The 19,584-nt window shown below is 45.2% G+C and overlaps 1 protein-coding gene across 1 annotated transcript in view; it reads left to right on the top strand.

The window, feature by feature from the left end:
* TXNRD2 (thioredoxin reductase 2) overlaps positions 1-19,584 on the top strand; it is a 67,902-nt gene that overhangs the window by 25,478 nt on the left and 22,840 nt on the right. Inside the window, exons 9-12 of the mRNA XM_083479058.1 lie at positions 4,326-4,345; positions 5,493-5,584; positions 7,722-7,896; positions 17,589-17,725. Coding sequence (XP_083335184.1) covers positions 4,326-4,345; positions 5,493-5,584; positions 7,722-7,896; positions 17,589-17,725 — 424 coding nt within the window. The remainder of the gene's footprint in view (positions 1-4,325; positions 4,346-5,492; positions 5,585-7,721; positions 7,897-17,588; positions 17,726-19,584) is intronic.

Here is a 19,584-nt window from a genome sequence, read left to right as displayed (position 1 = left end):
TGGCAGCTTCTGCCGGCGAGGGGACAGACGAGAGGCAGATTTTTTGCCGCATGCGAAAAAATTTCAGCAATCCCCCCTAAAAAAGCTCAACAACCCTGTCCCCCGCCCATTTTCCTAATTTTGAGTCCCCAAAATACATGAGGGCGTCTTATACACAGAAAGTACGGTAACAGGCGGCAATATAGAATTTTGTAAAATTACGCATGGTGCTCAGAAAGTGGACAGAGAACATGTTCATCTCCCTCATGCCTAACACTAGAACTCGTGGAACCGCTGGAGGATTCAGGGAAGGGAAAAGGAACGATTTCTTCACAAAGCGCATTGTTAAACTGTGGGACTCACTCCCACAGGAGGCAGTCCCAACTGGGACGGCTTTAAAAAGAGGATTAGACAAATTCATGAGGGAAAAGGCTACCGGTGATGACTACTGCTGCTATTTCTATTATTTATTAAAGTTCTATACCACCCTTTATCCCAAGATCACAGGGCAGTTTGCAATACGAAAACATAAAAATGCATATCATAATAATAAACGAAAACAGCAGCAACACCCCCAACGCAATTTAAAAGGCTATTGATGGTTTAATGAGCCAAAGGCCTGGGAGAAGAGGAAAGTTTCTGCCTTGCGCCTAAAGATTATGTGACAAAGGCTATGCCCTGCATCTATGCCCAGCAGCGCGTCTGAATACTGCAGGGGGTGGAAAGGACTCTTGTGCCCAAATCCTGCTTACATTTGGTTGGCTGATGTGAGAACAGGATGCTGGACTAGGTGAGCCATTGGCCTGATCCAGCAGGCTCTCCTTACATGGATAAAAATCCACCCCGTTTCCCACATGCAAACGGGCACATGTTTGACGTTCGTGACTTGCGAGAGAGCAGAAAAAGCATTACGCTTCTTCACTTTGATTCGTTGACTGCTGCCCCTGCTTGCTCCACTCGCCAACCCCACCTGTCCCTTTGCCAACCTCCCTTCCTGCACAGTGGACCAAACCCCTTCCTTTTACACCTCACAGACCCGCCCCTCGCATGCCTGTTGGCAGTCAGGCAAACTGAAGCGTGACGACAGCCTTACGTTTTTATGTATATAGGAAGATATGCTCTTATAACAGGGGGGAAGAAACATCAGCAGCAGATGCTAACAGTAAAAGCATTCTGTAGATCCCAATTTAAGAATGGAAATGAACGTTGGTGATCCGAACATCCCATTAGGTATCCAAGATTGGATTTAGCTTTGCGTTCCGATGTAGGAGGGACAGTGAGAACTTTTGCTCAATGAATCCCAGATGGTGGGTGTTTCTCCTCCCACCCTTCCTGGACCATTACAACCACAAGGGCTCCCAGGATCCCACTTTTCTTTCTCATCTGTTAGCCCCTCACCCCCAGGAATACCATTTTAAGAGCGCCCGAACATCCGCAAAGTGTCACGCTCTTGTCTGTCTCCATTGTGGAAGCCAAATCTCAGGTCTGATCCTCCTGAGCCCCATCTATTCTCAGAAGCTGAATCGTGGTTTTCGAGAGCCGGACAGTTGCAAGCCCGCCCTGTCTGTGCGGGAGCCGTAAGATAATATCTCTAGGCGCATTCCTGTCACTCCACCCCTCGTGGCGCGGCAGAGGGTGGGTGATTATCGTCGGGGCACCCACAGCATTATTTGAAGATCCTGCCTTCTTGGTTTCTTTCTGAGGTGGAATTATATTATTAGTACCTCTTGGGGATTAGCTTTGACATGGCTATTATGTGATCTAGCGTTGCCTTATCCTTTTGAAAGGGCCAACGCGCAGGGCCACCCACACGTTAGTTTGCCTTGCTGAGGAGTTGCTGTCTTAATGTACAATATTTGCACATTCTTTCCATCTCTACCTCTCTCCCCGAGTTAAAATCTGCCTGCAGATTATCCCCATTAATTTCCCCCTCCTCCTCCCTTTACGTTTTTCTCTTTCCTGCCGTCGGGGCAGCCTTTTCACAAACAGCTCAGTTTTTCAGAAGGAGCCCCTCCCACATCACAACCAAAAACCCTAAAACCACTGTCTTCCCCTCTATCATTTTTTTTAATGGTTTTGTAGTGAAAGGGTTTGGATTTTTTTCTGTTAAGAAATGTGGGGAAACCTGGCCGGAAAACTGTTTTATTTCCACTTTGATTGAGGGGGCAGAAAGGATTCTTGGGTATAGCAGCAACCTTCGTCTGATTGGCCAGTTGGATGAATTGGTTAAGAAGGAACATAGAAAAAAGATAGGAAACTGTGTTATACCGAGTCAGACCATTGTAAGAGACCAAATGTGCCTGGTATCACGTTATGCACACACATACAGTGGTACCTCGGGTTAAGTACTTAATTCGTTCCGGAGGTCCATTCTTAACCTGAAACTGTTCTTAACCTGAGGTACCACTTTAGCTAATGGGGCCTACCGCTGCTGCTGCGCGCTGGAGCACGATTTCTTTTCTCATCCTGAAGCAAAGTTCTTAACCCGAGGTACTATTTCTGGGTTTGTGGAGTCTGTAACCTGAAGCATCTGTAACCTGAAGCGCCTGTAACCCGAGGTACCACTGTATTGAAAAGGAACAAAAAACTGCCTCCACCCCATCCTGCTTTCTGCCCTGGCCAGTCCAAACTGACATGGCTTGGAATGTGTTGGAGTACATCTGCCAATCCGCTCCTGCCCAGAATTGCTCTGCCCTCCCTGTGGAAATCTGATACAGTTTGACAGCGTAGTTCTCTATCTCTGTCCTTAAGTCCCATTAAGTTCCATGGCCCTTTCATCCCAGTTCAGTGTCTGTAATATTGCACCCATGATTGTCTAATGGTTTTAATAATCAACTTAGGTAAAGGTAAAGGGACCCCTGACCATTAGGTCTAGTCGTGACTGACTGTGGGGTTGCGGCGCTCATCTTGCATTATTGGCTGAGGGAGCCGGCATACAGCTTCCGGGTCATGTGGCCAGCATGACTAAGCTGCTTCTGGCAAACCAGAGCAGCGCACGGAAACGGCATTTACCTTCCTGCCAGAGCGGTACCTATTTATCTACTTGCACTTTGACGTGCTTTCGAACTGCTAGGTTGGCAGGAGCAGGGACCGAGCAACGGGAGCTCACCCCAGGGATTCGAACCGCCAACCTTCTGATTGGCAAGTCCAAGGCTCTGTGGTTTAACCCACAGCGCCACCCGCGTCCCACAGATAATCAACTTAAGATTCCTTTAATTGTCTGCAAGCTAAACAAGCTATAGCTTAGGGCCCCACTCTCTTGGGGGCCCCAAAAAAATTTAAAGGAAAAAAACAACTGGATGTACATTTCCAAAATATAAGATAAAAAACAAATACAATAAAACCTACATACAGCAACAGTGTTTTGTGTTGTGTAGGCTCCTATGGTGTAAGCAATGGGCCCAGCCTGCTAGCCAGCTCCCTAAAATATCACTGGTTTGCTAATTTCTATATATAGGGTGCCTACATTCTGCATAGACTTTGCATTCTGCATGGACTTTTCAACAATTACTTTGATAAAATACATATTTTGTTATGTGCAAATGGCTTTAGATACCTATTAGGTCCATAAATTACCATATAGCATATATTCAACACAAAAAACAGCGGCAATTTGTTGTTGACAAAGGACAGCTGGACATATAAAGGGCCCCATTACCTTCAGCAGCTTAGGGCCTCGTCATACCTTAATCCAGCCCTGAGCGGGTGACATCTTAGCAAGGGTTAATGTAGAGGTAGATCTTAACCCTTGTCTCACACAGAAGGAAGTGGATCCTCCCAATGCTCAGCTGGGCGTTTACTTTCTGGGATTTCTTCTGAACCCACGTTGCTGAGAAATCTCGTCTGAATCACTTTCTCACATAGAACGTCAGTGCTGTTGATGGCCTATTGCAAAATACAACAACAAAAATCTTCGCCAGTCTGAAGGGGCTGTAGGCGTGCTTAGGATTGCAGCCTGGCCGTGCAGTTCTGCGCATATTTACTCAGAAGCTAGTTCCACTGTGTTCCATGCAGCTTACTTCTCACAAAGTGCTTTTTTGGGTTTGCAGCCTAAACGTTTTTCAATCACTGGAGGTGCCTTGGGAGCGTCATGTAATTTCTAGCTGTTTTAACTTTTCAAAATGGGTACTCCAGTTAAGCTCTGTGTATATTTTGTTTTTGAAAAGCTGTTTTTTCTCTATCCCTGTCCACCTGTGAAACCTGACACATGTCAAGGACCGCGTCTTTCTGTGCAATTTACCTGTTATCGTGCCGCACTGTGCTCCAGAAAATAATTTGTTTTGTCTACAGCAATGTTCCCCATCTCATTCCTCTTCTCTTTTCTTCCCCTTCTTCGCATTGAACAGGTTGGTTGTTGGAGCCAGCTGTATCTTTTGTAAACGCTGTAACGATTTATTATATCACGTGACCGATTTACATTTCCTGTGAAGGTTCAATAGTCTCAAGTGTTGAAATCCATGGTTAAAATAAATCCATGGTTTAATTGTCATGGGGGCCCCTTAGGAACCAGCAACCATGGTCTGGTTAACCACTTTTATCTTATTCATTGAGTTCGTTCCACGGCAGATCACCACACCTTTACAACATTTGTGCTACTAACTCTCAAATTTTGGAGTTGTTGAACTATAGACAACAAATCAGGTCTACTAGACCCAACATTTTAAATCCATGGAGGCTAAAGTTTTTCCTGGGGCTCCTCCAGGATTAGGGACACTGAAACATAATGTTCATTACTTTCATAGCCCCAGTCCCCATCGGCTGTTGGGTGGTGAGTTCAACCCTGATGAGTTAACTGTGCAACTGAGACTAGTGACTGGGAGTGGACGCTGGGACCATATAACCCTGGTCCTAAAGGATCTACACTGGCTTCCATTATGTTTTCAAGCACAATTCAAAGTGTTGGTGCTGACTTTTAAAGCCCTAAACGGCCTTGGCCCAGTATACCTGAAGGAGCGTCTCCACCCCCATCGTTCAGCCCAGACACTGAGGTCCAGCCCCAAGGGTCTTCTGGAGGTTCCCTCACTGCAAGAAGTGAATTTTCAGGGAACCAAGCAGAGGGCCTTCTTGGCGGTGGCATCCTCCCTGTGGAACGCCCTCCCACCAGGTGTCAAGGAAATAAACAACTATCAGACTTTTAGAAGACATCTGAAGGCAGCCCTGTTTATGGAAGTTTTCAATGTTTGATGTTTTATTATGTGTTGGAAGCCGCCCAGAGTGCCTGGGGAAACCCAGCCAGATGGGCAAGGTATAAATAATAAAATTATTATTATGAGTACATACACCACGGCCACCTCTGCTTCACAGAAAGAAGCTTCACCAGCCCTGTGCTTGGTGCTTTGCCCTGCGGTTCTCAGACCCCCCAACAACCAGCTGGATGATAGGTGCTTGAGAAGCATCGCACTGGGTTGGACCAAAAGGTAAAACATGGCTGCCTTACGTCTTGCTGTTCCAGTTCTTGTCCATTTGCCCTCTCAAAATACTTGAGCTGTTTTCCTTAAGCCGCAACCCTCCAGATGTTTCCCTCGAATGTGCTGGCTTTCTCACTGGCCTCGGACTGAACGCGACAGTTATGATGAGGAGCATCCCACTCCGAGGATTTGACCAGGTAAGCTGTTTGCTGTTTTTCGGGCGCCCGACTCTGGCTTCTAGGTTTTGCTGGCAGGTGGTTTCCAAGCTCCTTCGCTGCTTTCTGCCTGTGTGTACACGGTGTGGGGCTTGGCTGTCAGATATCAGAAGAGGTCTCCTGCTCATGTAAAGGTAAAAAGGTCAAGGGCCCCTGGACAGCTAAGTCCAGTCAAAGGTGACTATGGGGTTGCGGTGCTCATCTCGCTTTAAGGCCAAGAGAGCCAGTGTTTTTCCACAGGCAGCTTTCCAGGTCATGTGGCCAGCATGATTAAACTGCTTCTGGCGCAACGGAAAACCGTGACGGAAACCAGAGCGCACGGAAATGCCGTTTACCTTCCCGCCGCAGCGGTACCTATTTATCTACTTGCACTGGTGTGCTTTCAAATTGCTAGGGTGGCAGGAGCTGGGATCGAGCAACAGGAGCTCACTCTGTTGTGGGGATTCAAACCGCCGACCTTCCAATCGGCAAGCCCAAGAGGCTCTGTGGTTTAGACCACAGCGCCACCCGTGTCCCTGTTCACGGTTCATCAAGCCCAATGCTGTCACTCTGGACAGATCACCATCCTTAGGCAGCAATCTTTCTCAAGGGCCCCCAGCAGACTCTCCCCCCCCCTGGGGAGGGGTCGGGTCCCTTCTGGGATAAAATAGGCATGGGGGCTCAAGTCGGCACAGGCTGAAAGGGAAACAGGAGTGTCAAGTTTCAGAAGAGAACAAACATCTTGCCCCCCACTTTTTTTTGGCCAGTTGCAACTGATAGCATGAGTGTAAAATGTATTTTTTAATTTATTTTAAAAAAGCCAAACACCAGCACTTAAATTCTCCTGTGTGGCCGTTTTGTGATATTTCCTTTACACGACTACCAGACTCATCCTTTGATGGATGACAGTTTTGACTTATCGCCATCAACAGCTGTGGCATCTTTTTTGAACAAAGTTGTCAGTAGGAGCGCTTAGAGCCTGACAGCAGCATGGCATTGGTTCAAACATTTGGAGATGTCTTCTGCAAAGGCATCTTTTCCATCTGTAAAACGAGCCCTCCAGGATACCTTAACGAGTCGTCTATATTGACGAGGCATCTGACAGGTGCCGTGGGGAGGGGGTAAAATCCTTTGTGTTCTCAGGGCTAGGTATGAAGTACGGGGTCCAAACAACCTGGTTCCTTTGGGCACAGTTTGGGCACCGGGAACCAGCTTTCTGCTAATCCCTCGTTTACACTGGGTTTTGGGGACAAACTCAACTCACTTCCTATTTAAAAGTGAAGCTTCCAGATTTGCACACTCCAAAACAATTCGCAAATCGAAACGCTTCCATCTTTTGAAATTCACACTTCTCTGAATTTTGCAATGCACTTCTCCAGCTAAGCAATGTGCGCATTATACTGGGATAACTTGTGCATAGATATGCTTATGTTTATGAAGGTAACGTGCAAAAATGCACCACGTTGGGAGAAATTGCTTTGCGAAAATGTATGTTGGGAGAAAATTGCACGGGAATCACATTTGTGGAATGCTTTACCCCCCAGGAAGACTCACCTGGTGTCTGTTGTATATCTTTAGGCACTAGCTGAAAATGTTTCTTTTTCACCAGGCCTTTGGCTGATTAACATTCTGTGTCTCCTTAAATATGCTCATGGAAAGGGGTTTATTGGTTTGTTGTTACTTTTGTTCTTGTTTGTACTGTGTATTTTGTGTTCTTGGTTTGTATCTTTATTTTGTGAACTGCCCTGTGATCTTCAGATTAAGGGTGGTATACAAATTTTAATAATAATAATAATAATAATAATAATAATAATAATAATATGCTGATGAATTTTCATGAGGGCTTTAGAAAAAGCAAACTGATAACTAAATTTAAGATTGGGGAATTGAGAAACTGAGAGAAACCAAAATCGATAGATTTAGCCATTCCCACTGCCAGCCAATAGCACTATTAATTTCTGTTGTCAGGCGGTAGTTGCTTATTATATACCACAGGAATGGAAACCCCTTTTCCGACTGAGGACCACATTGCCTTCTGGCAGCATCCTTCAGGCCACATGCCTTGTAGTAAGTAAATGATATATAAAAGTGAAAATAAAAAATGCAGTTTGCTTGTTCTTTTTTATCATCACCTTTATAGCAAATGGCTACTCTTGTGGCAGATCACATGGAAGGCCACGGGACGAGATTCCTGAAGAAATGTAGCCCAACGAAAGTGAAGAAGGCGGAGAACGGCCGGCTGCGCGTGACGTGGAAATACCTCGATTCTGGCAAAGAAAAGTCGGACGAATTTGACACGGTGATGTGGGCAGTAGGTAAAAAGAAGCGGTGTTTTGAAATACCTCTGGCACTCCTTTTCCTTTTGTTCCCTCCCATGTTTTTTCTTTAAAAAATGCAGCACAGGAAATTTTGGCGGAAGGGAAGCACATGGGAAGAGATAGGCATGCAAGAGTGATCGCAAACACCTCTCAGTTCCGAACAATGTTCTATATACGGAGGGTTGCATCCAATCTTCTCTGTCTGCTAGCACAAGGGTGAGATTTAATATTGTGTTGCAGAGGAACCCAATGCAAAAATTGCCCTAGCAGAAATTGTGCTATCTGTCATGCAACGAAGGGCAACTTTCTACATGCTTTGACTCTGAGCTGCAGCCCTTCCTCTACTAAGAAGCTGCCTTATTTTGAGTTAGATGATTGGATCACCCAATTGTTAACCTCAACTATCAGTAGCTCTCTGAGATTTCAGGCAGTGAGCCATTCCCAGGCCTTCCCTGGCGATTCCAGAGACTGAAGCTGGGATTGTTCGCCTGCAGAATGCATGCTCTACCACTGAGATATGTGACTCTTTTTTCTATCTACTGTTGTTGTTGTTTAGTTGTTCAGTCGTGTCCGACTCTTCGTGACCCCCTGGACCAGAGCACGCCAGGCACTTCTGTCTTCTACTGCCTCCCGCAGTTTGGTCAGACTCATGCTGGTAGCTTCAAGAACACTGTCCAACCATCTCGTCCTCTGTCGTCCCCTTCTCCTTGTGCTCTCCATCTTTCCCAACATCAGGGTCTTTTCCAGGGAGTCTTCTCTTCTCATGAGGTGGCCAAAGAATTGGAGCCCCAGCTTCAGGATCTGTCCTTCCAGTGAGCACTCAGGGCTGATTTCCTTAAGAATGGGTAGGGTTGATTTTCTTGCAGTCCATGGGACTCTCAAGAGTCTCCTCCAGCACCATAATTCAAAAGCATCAGTTCTTCGGCGATCAGCCTTCTTTATGGTCCAGCTCTCACTTCCATACATCACTACTGGGAAAACCATAGCTTTAACTATACGGACCTTTGTCGGCAAGGTGATGTCTCTGCTTTTTAAGATGCTGTCTAGGTTTGTCATCGCTTTTCTCCCAAGAAGCAGGCATCGTTTAATTTCATGGCTGCTGTCACCCTCTGCAGTGATCATGGAGCGCAAGAAAGCAAAATCTCTCACTGCCTCCATTTCTTCCCCTTCTATTTGTCAGGAGGTGATGGGACCAGTGGCCATGATCTTAGTTTTTTTGATGTTGAGCTTCAGACCATATTTTGCACTCTCCTCTTTCACCCTCATTAAGAGGTTCTTTAATTCCTCCTCACTTTCTGCCATCAAGGTTATGTCATCTGCATATCTGAGGTTGTTGATATTTCTTCTGGCAAACTTAATTCTGGCTTGGGATTCATCCAGTCCAGCCTTTCGCATGATGAATTCTGCATATAAGTTAAATAAGCAGGGAGATAAGATGCACAATTATTTCATAGCTGACACATTTTAAGCTACTACAGCAAGAGAAAAGCCCTTGTGGAGACTTGGATATAGGCCTGTTTTGCACACAACCGTGGATTGACTTATGTGTGCAAAACATACCTTCTTATACGATTACATTCTTTCTCTGAAAGGTGTCTCTGTGAGGGGCCTTGTCACAAAGTCCACCAGTGTTATCACATCTTCACTCACCTGCCCATGTACCTTTCTTCTGTTATCTAAAATCTATCAACTGTAATTGGGCTCTTGATTACTTGGCTGTGATTCGCACTCGCTCCAGCTGACTAGGCAAAGAGGTTGTTCCAAGCTTACTGTTTACTTTATCCGGGTGGCAAGGCCTAGTTCTTACCATAGGTATCAACTTGTTTCTGACTTGTAGCTCTTCAAACTGCAGGTGTTTGTTTACATGACTAGATGCACTATTACAAATAAATCTTCCTGCGTAGATGTCAGGGAGAACTATTGCAGACTTGCCTTTTTCCTGAGACAAAATCATAGAATTGTAGAGTCGGAAGGGACCCCAAGGGTCATCTAGTCCAACCCTCTGCAATGAAGGAATCTAAGCTTGTTTAAAACACGGCAGATGTCCATCCAACCTCTGCTTAAAAACATCCAAGGAAGGAGAGTCCGCCATTTCTTGTGGGAGTCTGTTCCACTGTCTAATGGCGCTTACTATGCTATGCTTATGGGGAGATTTGTTGTTTTGGTTGGCACATTCAGATATAGTCATACCTCGGGTTACAGACCCGCCAAAACCCGGAAGTACCGGAATGGGTTACTTCCGGGTTTCAGCGGATGCGCAGAAGCGCTAAATCACGCTTTGCGCATGCGCAGTCGCAATGCAGGAATATGCAACTTTCCCATAAGGGGATCAGATTTGCCACTCCTGGCATTCCCAGCACCATGCTCTTAACCAGCTAAGCTATTGCTACCTGTTTGTAGGTGAGAGTGGGGTGGAGATTCCAGGGAAAAATAACAAAGCCGGATCGAAAGGTATCTTTCCATCTGCCTTGTCAAGGGGCGTCGCCTGACAGTTGTGATGCATATCAAGAAAAGTTAAGGAAAGGTTCGTTCTGCATATCTGAGGGTGTTTCCCCTCTGCGCTCTTCCCCGAGCGGCTTATCTGATTTGCCTCAAACGCCTGGAATGGCGCCAAGCCCAACGCTTGATTTAGGAGCCATATGTCGAAGAAGACTCCAGGTGTACTTGGCGTGACGTTCAGCCGTGTTTGGAACTGCCGCTGCGGAAGGGAAAGTGGCCACGGAGCGCGATTGTCGGGATGTTTAGCATACTTGCTTGGAAAAGGTGGAGCTCCCAAGAGCCACAGGGACAGGAGCCAAGGCTGCCTACGTGGTCCTGTGCCTATGGAAAAAGAACACCTAGGTTGCCGGCAAGAGGTGCATTGAGTTCCTATGGGGTTACATAGGTTGGGGTGTAAGGAGGCGGCAATTTCCGTCCTGATTTTCTTTTGCATTTCCATATCGCCGCACTTCGGCTTTCAGGTTTGTTGATATCATGGCTTATTAAAGCAAGATGCGGGTGGCGTTGTGGTCTAAACCACTGAGCCTCTTCGGCTTGCCTATCAGAAGGTCTGCGGTTCGAATCCGCACGACGGAGTGAGCTCCCATTTCTCTGTCCCAGCTCCTGCCAACCTAGCAGTTCGAAAGCATGCCAATGCAAGTAGATAAATATGTACCGCTGTGGCAGGAACGTAAATGGCATTTCCGTGCGCTCTGGCTTCCATCATGGTGTCCAGTTGCGCCAGAAGTGGTTAAGTCATGCAGGCCACATGACCCGGAATTCTGCCTGTGGACAAATGCTGGCTCCCTTGGCCTGAAAGTGAGATAAGTGCCGCAACCCCATAGTCGCCTTTGGCTGGACTTAACCTTCCAGGGGTCCTTGACCTTTTTTAATAAGACGCATTGCTGCCTCCAACCGCGAATACAGGGCATAGCCGTCTTGGCTAGCAGTCATCAATATTCCTCTTTGCCATGAATTTACCCAATCCTCTTCCAAAGCCATCTAAACTTGGAGGCAATCACTGCCTCCTGAAAGAGTGAGTTCTGCAGATTAATTCCATTGGGCATTAACTACCAGATTTTTAGAAGACATCTGAAATGTTTTTAACATTTGATGGATTACTGAATTTTAATATTTTGTTGGAAGCCGCCCAGAGTGGCTGGGGAAGCCCAACCAGATGGGCGAGGCATAAATAATATATTATTATTATTATTATTATTATTATTATTATTATTATTATTATTACCTTTCCCTTTAAGAATGCTGGATGTGGGAGCAGATAAGCCAATGGCCTGATCCAGCAACCTCTTTTTATGACCCCCAAGTTAACCTCGCAAGGTGAGGAAGAGGAACCATTCCAGGCAACGGTCAGCTCAGTCACAAGATGGTCACGCCAGGCCAGGGTGGGGTCAAGATCCAGAAACAGAAACCTAGATCAGAAATTTTCCATCTGACTCTTTTCATTTTATTTTTAAGCCTTTTAAGAGGCTTATATTGGGAAAACAGAATAAAAGCATTCTCTCCCTCCCTCCCTCTCTTCGCTGGGAGAGGGAACACCGTTCCAACGTTTGATGTGAACTTGAGAGTCTCCTCCAAAGCCCGGATGGGAAATGTGTTTGCGTTCCGAAAACAAGGGCTGAGCGGAGGAAAACACTTAAGGGCCTTTGATGTGGAGGGAGGGAAATTATTAAACAAAAGGGAAGCCCGGCCCCTGCATGGGAGATCTGATTATAAATAAACATATGATTCACTGTATTATCCGCCTGCCTGAAAAGCCAGGTCGCTCCCCGCTCTTCCAATCCAAACAATGCTGAATCTGAACGGTTCTGAGACGGGGAGGTTGGGACGGCTCCAGCAGATTCATTTCAGCTGGCGAAACTGACACTTCCTCTGGGATCGGCGGGTGGAGCTGTCGGCACTCTAGCTATCTGTCTGCCTTCCTTCAGCCTTCCCTGTGGGACGCCGGATCCCTGCCGTCCCTCTCTTGGCCCTCTGGTCCCCCAGCTCCGATGCTATCAGGCACCAAAAATAATAACAACGACAATACTTTTAAAGAAAACACAACCGAGACCTTATCTCGGGCTCGGATGTGAAACAACTTCCTCCTGTTGTACTTCTTTTGTGCGCCGAGAATAAAACGTCTGGGGAGGCCTGCAAGCCGGCAGCTTTAATGGGGGCTTTTCCAGTTTCCCCGTTTTCCGGCTCAGGCAGAGCTTAGAGGAACAAGTTAGCACGCAATATGCTAACTTTTAAGAGAGAGAGAAAAACAAACAGAGAGAAGTGGGAGGGCAGAGAAGGAGAGAGAAACAGCCACACAAATTTCTCATCCCAACAACCTGCCGAGACATTAGGAAGGGGCGAATCTGCCCATTTTGATTTCCACCATTTTCTGTCAGACCTGGGAAGTGGGCGAATTAAAGCTTTCGTTTTAATGCACCACCTTGCAACCACAACTAGGGTTGGGAGATACAGTGGTACCTCGGGTTAAGTACTTAATTCGTTCCGGAGGTCCGTACTTAACCTGAAACTGTTCTTAACCTGAAGCACCACTTTAGCTAATGGGGCCTCCCGCTGCTGCTGCGCCACCGCCGTGTGATTTCTGTTCTCATCCTGAAGCTAAGTTCTTAATCTGAGGTACTATTTCTGGGTTAGCGGAGTCTGTAACCTGAAGCGTATGTAACCTGAAGTGTATGTAACCCGAGGTACCACTGTACAGTCAGTTTAGGTTTCCTTCAGTTTCTCATTTTTCTAATCTTGAGTTGAGTTTTCCACATCAGTCTGCATTTTTTTTTTAAGTCCTCATGAAAATTCACCAGCATTTTAGTGTGAATTTCTCCTGCTCTGCACATTTTTGTATCCGATTTTTCCAAATTCACATATATATTTTTTGCATAGCAGTTTCTCCACATACAATGCATTTGTGCATGCTACTTTCACAAATATATACCCATTTCCATGCACACTTTCCTCTTAATGTTTCGGTATTTGTACAGGTTAGCCGAAGGGAGGGTAGCGTTGCAAAATTCAGAGAAGTGCAAATTTCGAAGTATCACTGTCTTCTTCCAGTGTGCAAATTGTTACAGAAAGTACAGATTAGATAAGTGTGCATTTAAAGGGTAACTGAACTGAATCTCTCCCCCCTCCCTAAAACAGACTGATTTTTTTTTTTTAATGCTGTAACCAAAACAACAGCTGAGATGATCAAATCTGCAGGGCAATGTTTAATTTCTCTCAGTTCCAATCTCCTGACATCTGAATAGCTCAGCATTAAGAACGAAAAGGAAGAAAGTGAAATGAATTTGGCCGACCCAAATCGAAACCTCATCCTCTTTCCCACGTGTGTCCCATGCGGAATCCTAAAAGCAGCGACAAAAATGTTAAAACTTAACGTTGAAATTTTATTGGCTGGAAGCCATGTCCAGCTCTGGTTTCCAAGCCGAGGGATCTATTCAATACCCTCCATTAAGATCAAATGGGCAAAAGTATTTTGGTTTGGGAAAATGCTTTAGTTGCGTCTAGAGGCTTAGCTAGCTCCACTTCCAAATATTGAAGCCTCCCCCCCCAACATGTTCTTAATCTCCAGCTGTTTCTAGACTACCATTCCCATCATCCTTGACCGCTGGCCCTGCTAGCTAGGAATGATGGGAGTTGTAGTCCAAAAACAGCTGGAGACCCAAGTTTGGGAAACATTGGTGTAAAAAGAGGCCCTACTGGATTTGGCCATTGGCCCCTGTAGCCCAGCACCCTGTTCTCATAGTAATAGTAGTAATAATAGTAGTAATAATAAGAATCAGAATAAGAATAATAAAATTTATTATTTATACCTTGTTCATCTGGTTGGGTTTCCCCAGCCACTCTGGGTGGCTTCCAGCAAAATATTAAAATACAAAAATTCATCAAATATTAAAAGTTTCCCTAAACAGAGATGCCTTCGGATGTCTTCTAAAAGTCATAGTGGCCAACCAGATGCCCCAATAGGAATACAAGTCCTGAGCGCAACAGCCGCGCTTTTCCTCCTGGCAATTCCAGACACTGGCGTTCAGAGCCTAATGCTGGCTTTCTTCAGTGGCTTTCTTCAGCCAGTGTGGTGCAGTGGTTAAGAGCGGTAGTCTCGTAATCTGGTGAACTAGGTTCGCATCTCCGCTCCTCCACATGCAGCTGCTGGGTGACCTTGGGCCAGTCACACTTCTTTGAAGTCTCTCAGCCCCACTCACCTCACAAAGTGTTTGTTGTGGGCGAGGAAGGGAAAGGAGAATGTTAGCCGCTTTGAGACTCCTTAAGGTAGTGATAAAGCGGGATATAAAATCCAAACTCTTCTTCAGATGCTTAGACCCTTGAGAGCAGGAGGTGAAGGTGGCACACTGAACGCACCAAGTTGTAAGGGGTACTTAGGAATGCAGGAATCTGCCTGACAAAAGTCAAGTGGGTTGATCCAACACCAGGTCCAATGTGGCCTACCCCATCCGAGATCCTAGACCAGGGCTGGTCCCTCCAGATGCTTCTGAACTACAGTTCCTACCAGTCCCTCAGCAAACAGGGCCAAAGTGTAGGTGGGAGGTTGCTCCTCACAGAGCTAGGATTCCCAGAGTTCCCTGTGAAGAGGGGTTGGCTGTTAGACCATTCTGGGAACTGTAGCTCTGTGAGGTGAACAACAACTCTCAGCATCCTTGACGGACCATAGCTCCCAGAATTCTTTGGGGGAAGCCATGACTGTTTAAAGCAGTATCATAGCGCTCTAAACACATGATGTGACTGTGGACAGTTGGTTGACGCAATAATAGTGCAGCAGTTGTGGATTTATACTGGACTGTTCACACATTGTTCTGTTACATTGTTTGCTCTTTGGTCACACTATTGCCGCCTGGAGGAACGCTCTTGCACTATATATGTGGGTCCCGCTATCCAAATACAAAAATTCACTTATCCAAACATGAGGAATTAGGACCCAAATCTTGCTACACACACACACACACACACACACACACACACACACTGCAGATTCAGATATCCAAACAGCCTGCTTGTAGTAATGTAGACAAACAAGCAGCCTTAAACAAGCCTTACTTTATTTGTGTTTTGCTGGTCTTCGACAGACATTTCACCAGAAACCATGGTTGGAAGGATGGAGGGAGTTGGACAAATAAGAGAGCATTTTTCCCCCTTCTTGTATGCCTTTTGTAAGGTTTCAGAAGGTTTTTCTGGGTTTTTGTTGTTGTCATTTTGGAGGTCAAAATTCTGCGGTTGGGAACGCATTAGAAATTTCCCCATAGGAATCAGTGGAAATGGTTGGCTCATTTTGTGAACACTGGCAAACTGTTTCCTGAAAATGCCTTGTGTATGAATAGCGAGACTTGCACGTATAATGCCAAAAGTGGGGGGGAAACAAAGAAACCTAGAACACAGAATCATAAGGTTGGAAGGAACCCTAAGGATCAGCATTTCCAATTCCCGGAAGTGTGGGAACCACAGCTAAAGAATCACTGACAGACGGCCATCCAACCTCTGCTTAAAAAAATCAAATGAGGCAATATAATTTTTTTACAGGATTTCACCAGGAAGCTATGAGAAATGCATAGATTAGAAATAAAGCTGCATGTTCGCCCCAAAATTTTGCAGGCACAAACAGTATTTAAAGTGGGGTCATAATAAACCTCCCCCCAAAAAATAATAATGAATGCACAATAAAAAGAATATATGGATAGACCCATAGAACCAAAATACCAATGGGTCTTAGTTTAGGGTTCAAGGCAGTTCCTCCTTAAGGTTCAGCTAAAATCTGTCCACCTGTAACTTATGAGGTTTCTAGGTTAACAATGGCCTGGTGGGGGGAGGGACGAATCTCTGTCACGTGATAAGAGGAAAAGCCTCTTGAGTCCAAGGAAATGTTTGGACCTCATTAAAAATCCCCGACAAGAGAACCGGCTGGCAAATTCCAAGCTGTTCCCCCCCCTACCCCCCAGCACGCCCCCTTGGGAAGGATTGAATCCGCAAAGCTGGAGGAAAATGAACAGCTGGGATTCATCCTTGTAGAAATCAGTCAAGGCCTTTGCTTTTCGCATTAATGAGTTGGCTAAATTGGTCTGTGTCTGCCCCAAAACTGCACGGACCTTTCTCAAAACAATCTGGAGAGCTTTCTGCAGAAGGCGACATTTGTCTGTGGGCAGGCAGAGTTGATTCGTAAGTTGGCAACGGTTGATCAAGGCATCCTCTGCAGGGATGTGCAGGATCCCAACGGAGTCTTGAAAACTCCAGTACCTATTTATCTGCTTGCACTGGTGTGCTTTTGAACTGCTAGGTTGGCAGGAGTTGGGAGAGAGCAACGGGAGCTCACTCCGTCGTGGGGATTCGAACCGGCAGCCTGCCGATCAGCAAGCCCAAGAGGCTCAGTGGTTTAGACCACAGCGCCACCCGCGTCCCTGCTTCTGAGTACCAGTTGATGGGAACCACAGGAGGGGAGAGTGTTGTTGTTTAGTCGTTTAGTCGTGTCCGGCTCTTAATGACCCCATGGACCAGAGCACGCCAGGCACTCCTGTCTTCCACTGCCTCCCGCACTTTGGTCAAACTCATCTTGGTAGCTTCGAGAACACTGTCCAACCATCTCGTCCTCTTCTCCTTGTGCCCTCCATCTTTCCCAGCATCAGGGTCTTTTCCAGGGAGTCTTCTCTTCTCATGAGGTGGCCAAAGTACTGGAGCCTCAGCTTCAGGATCTGTCCTTCCAGTGAGCACTCAGGGCTGATTTCCCTCAGAATGGATAGGTTTGATCTTCTAGCAGTCCATGGGACTCTCAAGAGCCTCCTCCAGCACCATAATTCAAAAGCATCAATTCTTTGGCGATCAGCCTTCTTTATGGTCCAGCTCTCATTTCCATACATCACTACTGGGAAAACCATAGCTTTAACTATACGGACCTTTGCTGGCAAGGTGATGTCTCTGCTTTTTAAGATGCTGTCTAGGAGGGGAGAGTGCAATTGCACTAAAGTCCTGCTTACAGGTTTCCCACGGGCATATAATTGAAATAGGATTCTGGACTAAATGGGCCACTGGCCTGATCTAGGAGGCTCTTCCTATGTCCTTACATTATTGGGGTTTTTTTAATTTATTTTGGTAAGAATTAAAACTGCTAAAATCTTTTTTAAATGTTTCTATTAATTTTTATTGTTTTCTAAAAAACAAACAAACCTGTATGCACTCTCTTACTCTTTCTTTCCCAGGCCGAGCCCCTGACACCCAAACTCTCAACTTGGAGATGGCTGGAGTGAAAACAAATCCCGCGACGGGGAAAATCATTGTTGATGCAAGAGAAACTACTTCTGTTCCTCACATTTATGCAATTGGAGACATAACAGAGGTAGACGTCTACATAAACTCCTTGACAATGACAGGAAAACTTACTTTGTTCTTGATTAATAACCGCTGCCCATTTGTCGTCAAGCCTATATCAGCGTGTTAAAGCCTCGCTTTTCATTTTCATTTGGAGTGTTTATGCCAGCAACACAGAACAGTAATTTCCTCCACGCAGAACACCTCTGCGTTAGAGATTATTACTGATGCTTATCAGGTGAAAAGCATTATGTGGCAACAGCTGGCAAGAAGGCTTTGTTATCTCTCCTATATCAATTCTGCTTCTGAAATAAATAGGTTTTGCTGCCCGTGGAAGGCAAAAAAAAAAAAAAAAGGAGTACAGCTTTTTTTTTTAAAAAAGGCTGAAGGTGTTAGTCATTTGACTGCGAAATCAAACTGATTGACAATTAAGTTCACACGGTTTTTGCAAAAACATTTCTTACTTGCTCTCTCTCTCTCTGAAAGAAATGCATCATGCTGTCTTGCTGGCAGCAACTCACAACTTCTAACCATTCTTGCAAGAGAGGCAAAATGTTTCGGGGCAGAGAAGGTTTCCCCTCCATCTCTAATATACACTAGAACTTGAGGGCACCCAGCAAGGCCGAATGCCGGAAGATTCGGGATGGACAAAAAAAGAAGTAGCTTCTCCACACAGCCCCTAGTTAAACTATAGAATTTGCTCCCACAATGTAATGATGGCCACCAACGGGAATGACATGTACATATAATTAAATTTTCTAATTTACATTTCAAAATACACATTTACACTCTAGTCCAATGCAGGAATCTCAGCTTGATATGGATGGCCAGCCAACGTCTGCTTAAAAACCTCCATAGAAGGAGGGTCCACCAGCTATCAGGGGGGTCTGTTCCACTGTCAAACAGCTCTTTCTGTCAGAAACGTTATTCTTGATGTTTAGTTGGAATCACCATTCTTGTAACTTGAATTCATTGCTTTGGGTCCTCGAATTTTTATTTATTTTCTGCTGAGCTCCTAGTGGAATTTATGTGTGGTTTGTTGGTTTCTGAGGCCTGTACCACCATTCCTAGATACTTAAAATTTTTATTTCTTTTATTTTATTCTTTATTTTATTTTTTAATATAATTTTTATTTCTTTTTCATTTAATATTATGCATTCACATCATCTTTAGCCACTATACCTCCTTGGCTCTTAGAGCCTATCAACTTCCTTCCCCCCTGCCTCATGGCTTTCAAAATTCACCTTTTATATCATTGCAATTTATACGTTTTCCAATTCTAATTACACTCATTACAGAATATCTTGAAAATTTAAATAAATATAGAAAGAGAAAAAAATTCTCATTACAAGTCTTCAGACAACCCTGCTAGTGGTGTTAATTGCTTACAATGATCTTTCAGATATCGTATGAATTTACTCCAGTCTTTTTGGAATACTTGATCTTGCTGGTTTGGGATTTTTCCTGTCAGCTTCGCCAGTTCTGAAAAGTCCATCATCTGCATCTGCCACTCTTCTTTCGTTGGTACTTCTTGTTGTTTCCATTTTGGGGCTAAAATAATTCTTGCCGCAGTTGTTGCATACATAAACAGGCTTTTATCTTCCCTTGATATCCTTCACCCACTATACCCAAGAGAAAGGCTTCCAGTTTTTTAAGAAAAATATTTTTAAACACCAGCATCTTAAAAAGTAGAGACATCACCTTGCCAACAAAGGTCCGTATAGTAAAAGCTATGGTTTTCCTGGTTTTCCCAGTAGTGATGTATGGAAGTGAGAGCTGGACCATCAAGAAGGCTGATCGCCGAAGAATTGATGCTTTTGAATTCTGGTGCTGGAGGAGACTCTTGAGAGTCCCATGGACTGCAAGAAGATCAAACCTATCTATTCT

This window comes from Podarcis liolepis (genome assembly GCF_965112155.1).
Source record: "Podarcis liolepis genome assembly, chromosome: 15".
NCBI lineage: Eukaryota > Metazoa > Chordata > Lepidosauria > Squamata > Lacertidae > Podarcis > Podarcis liolepis.
Note: the sequence above shows the minus strand (reverse complement) of the source record. Positions and strands in the feature narration are given on the sequence as shown.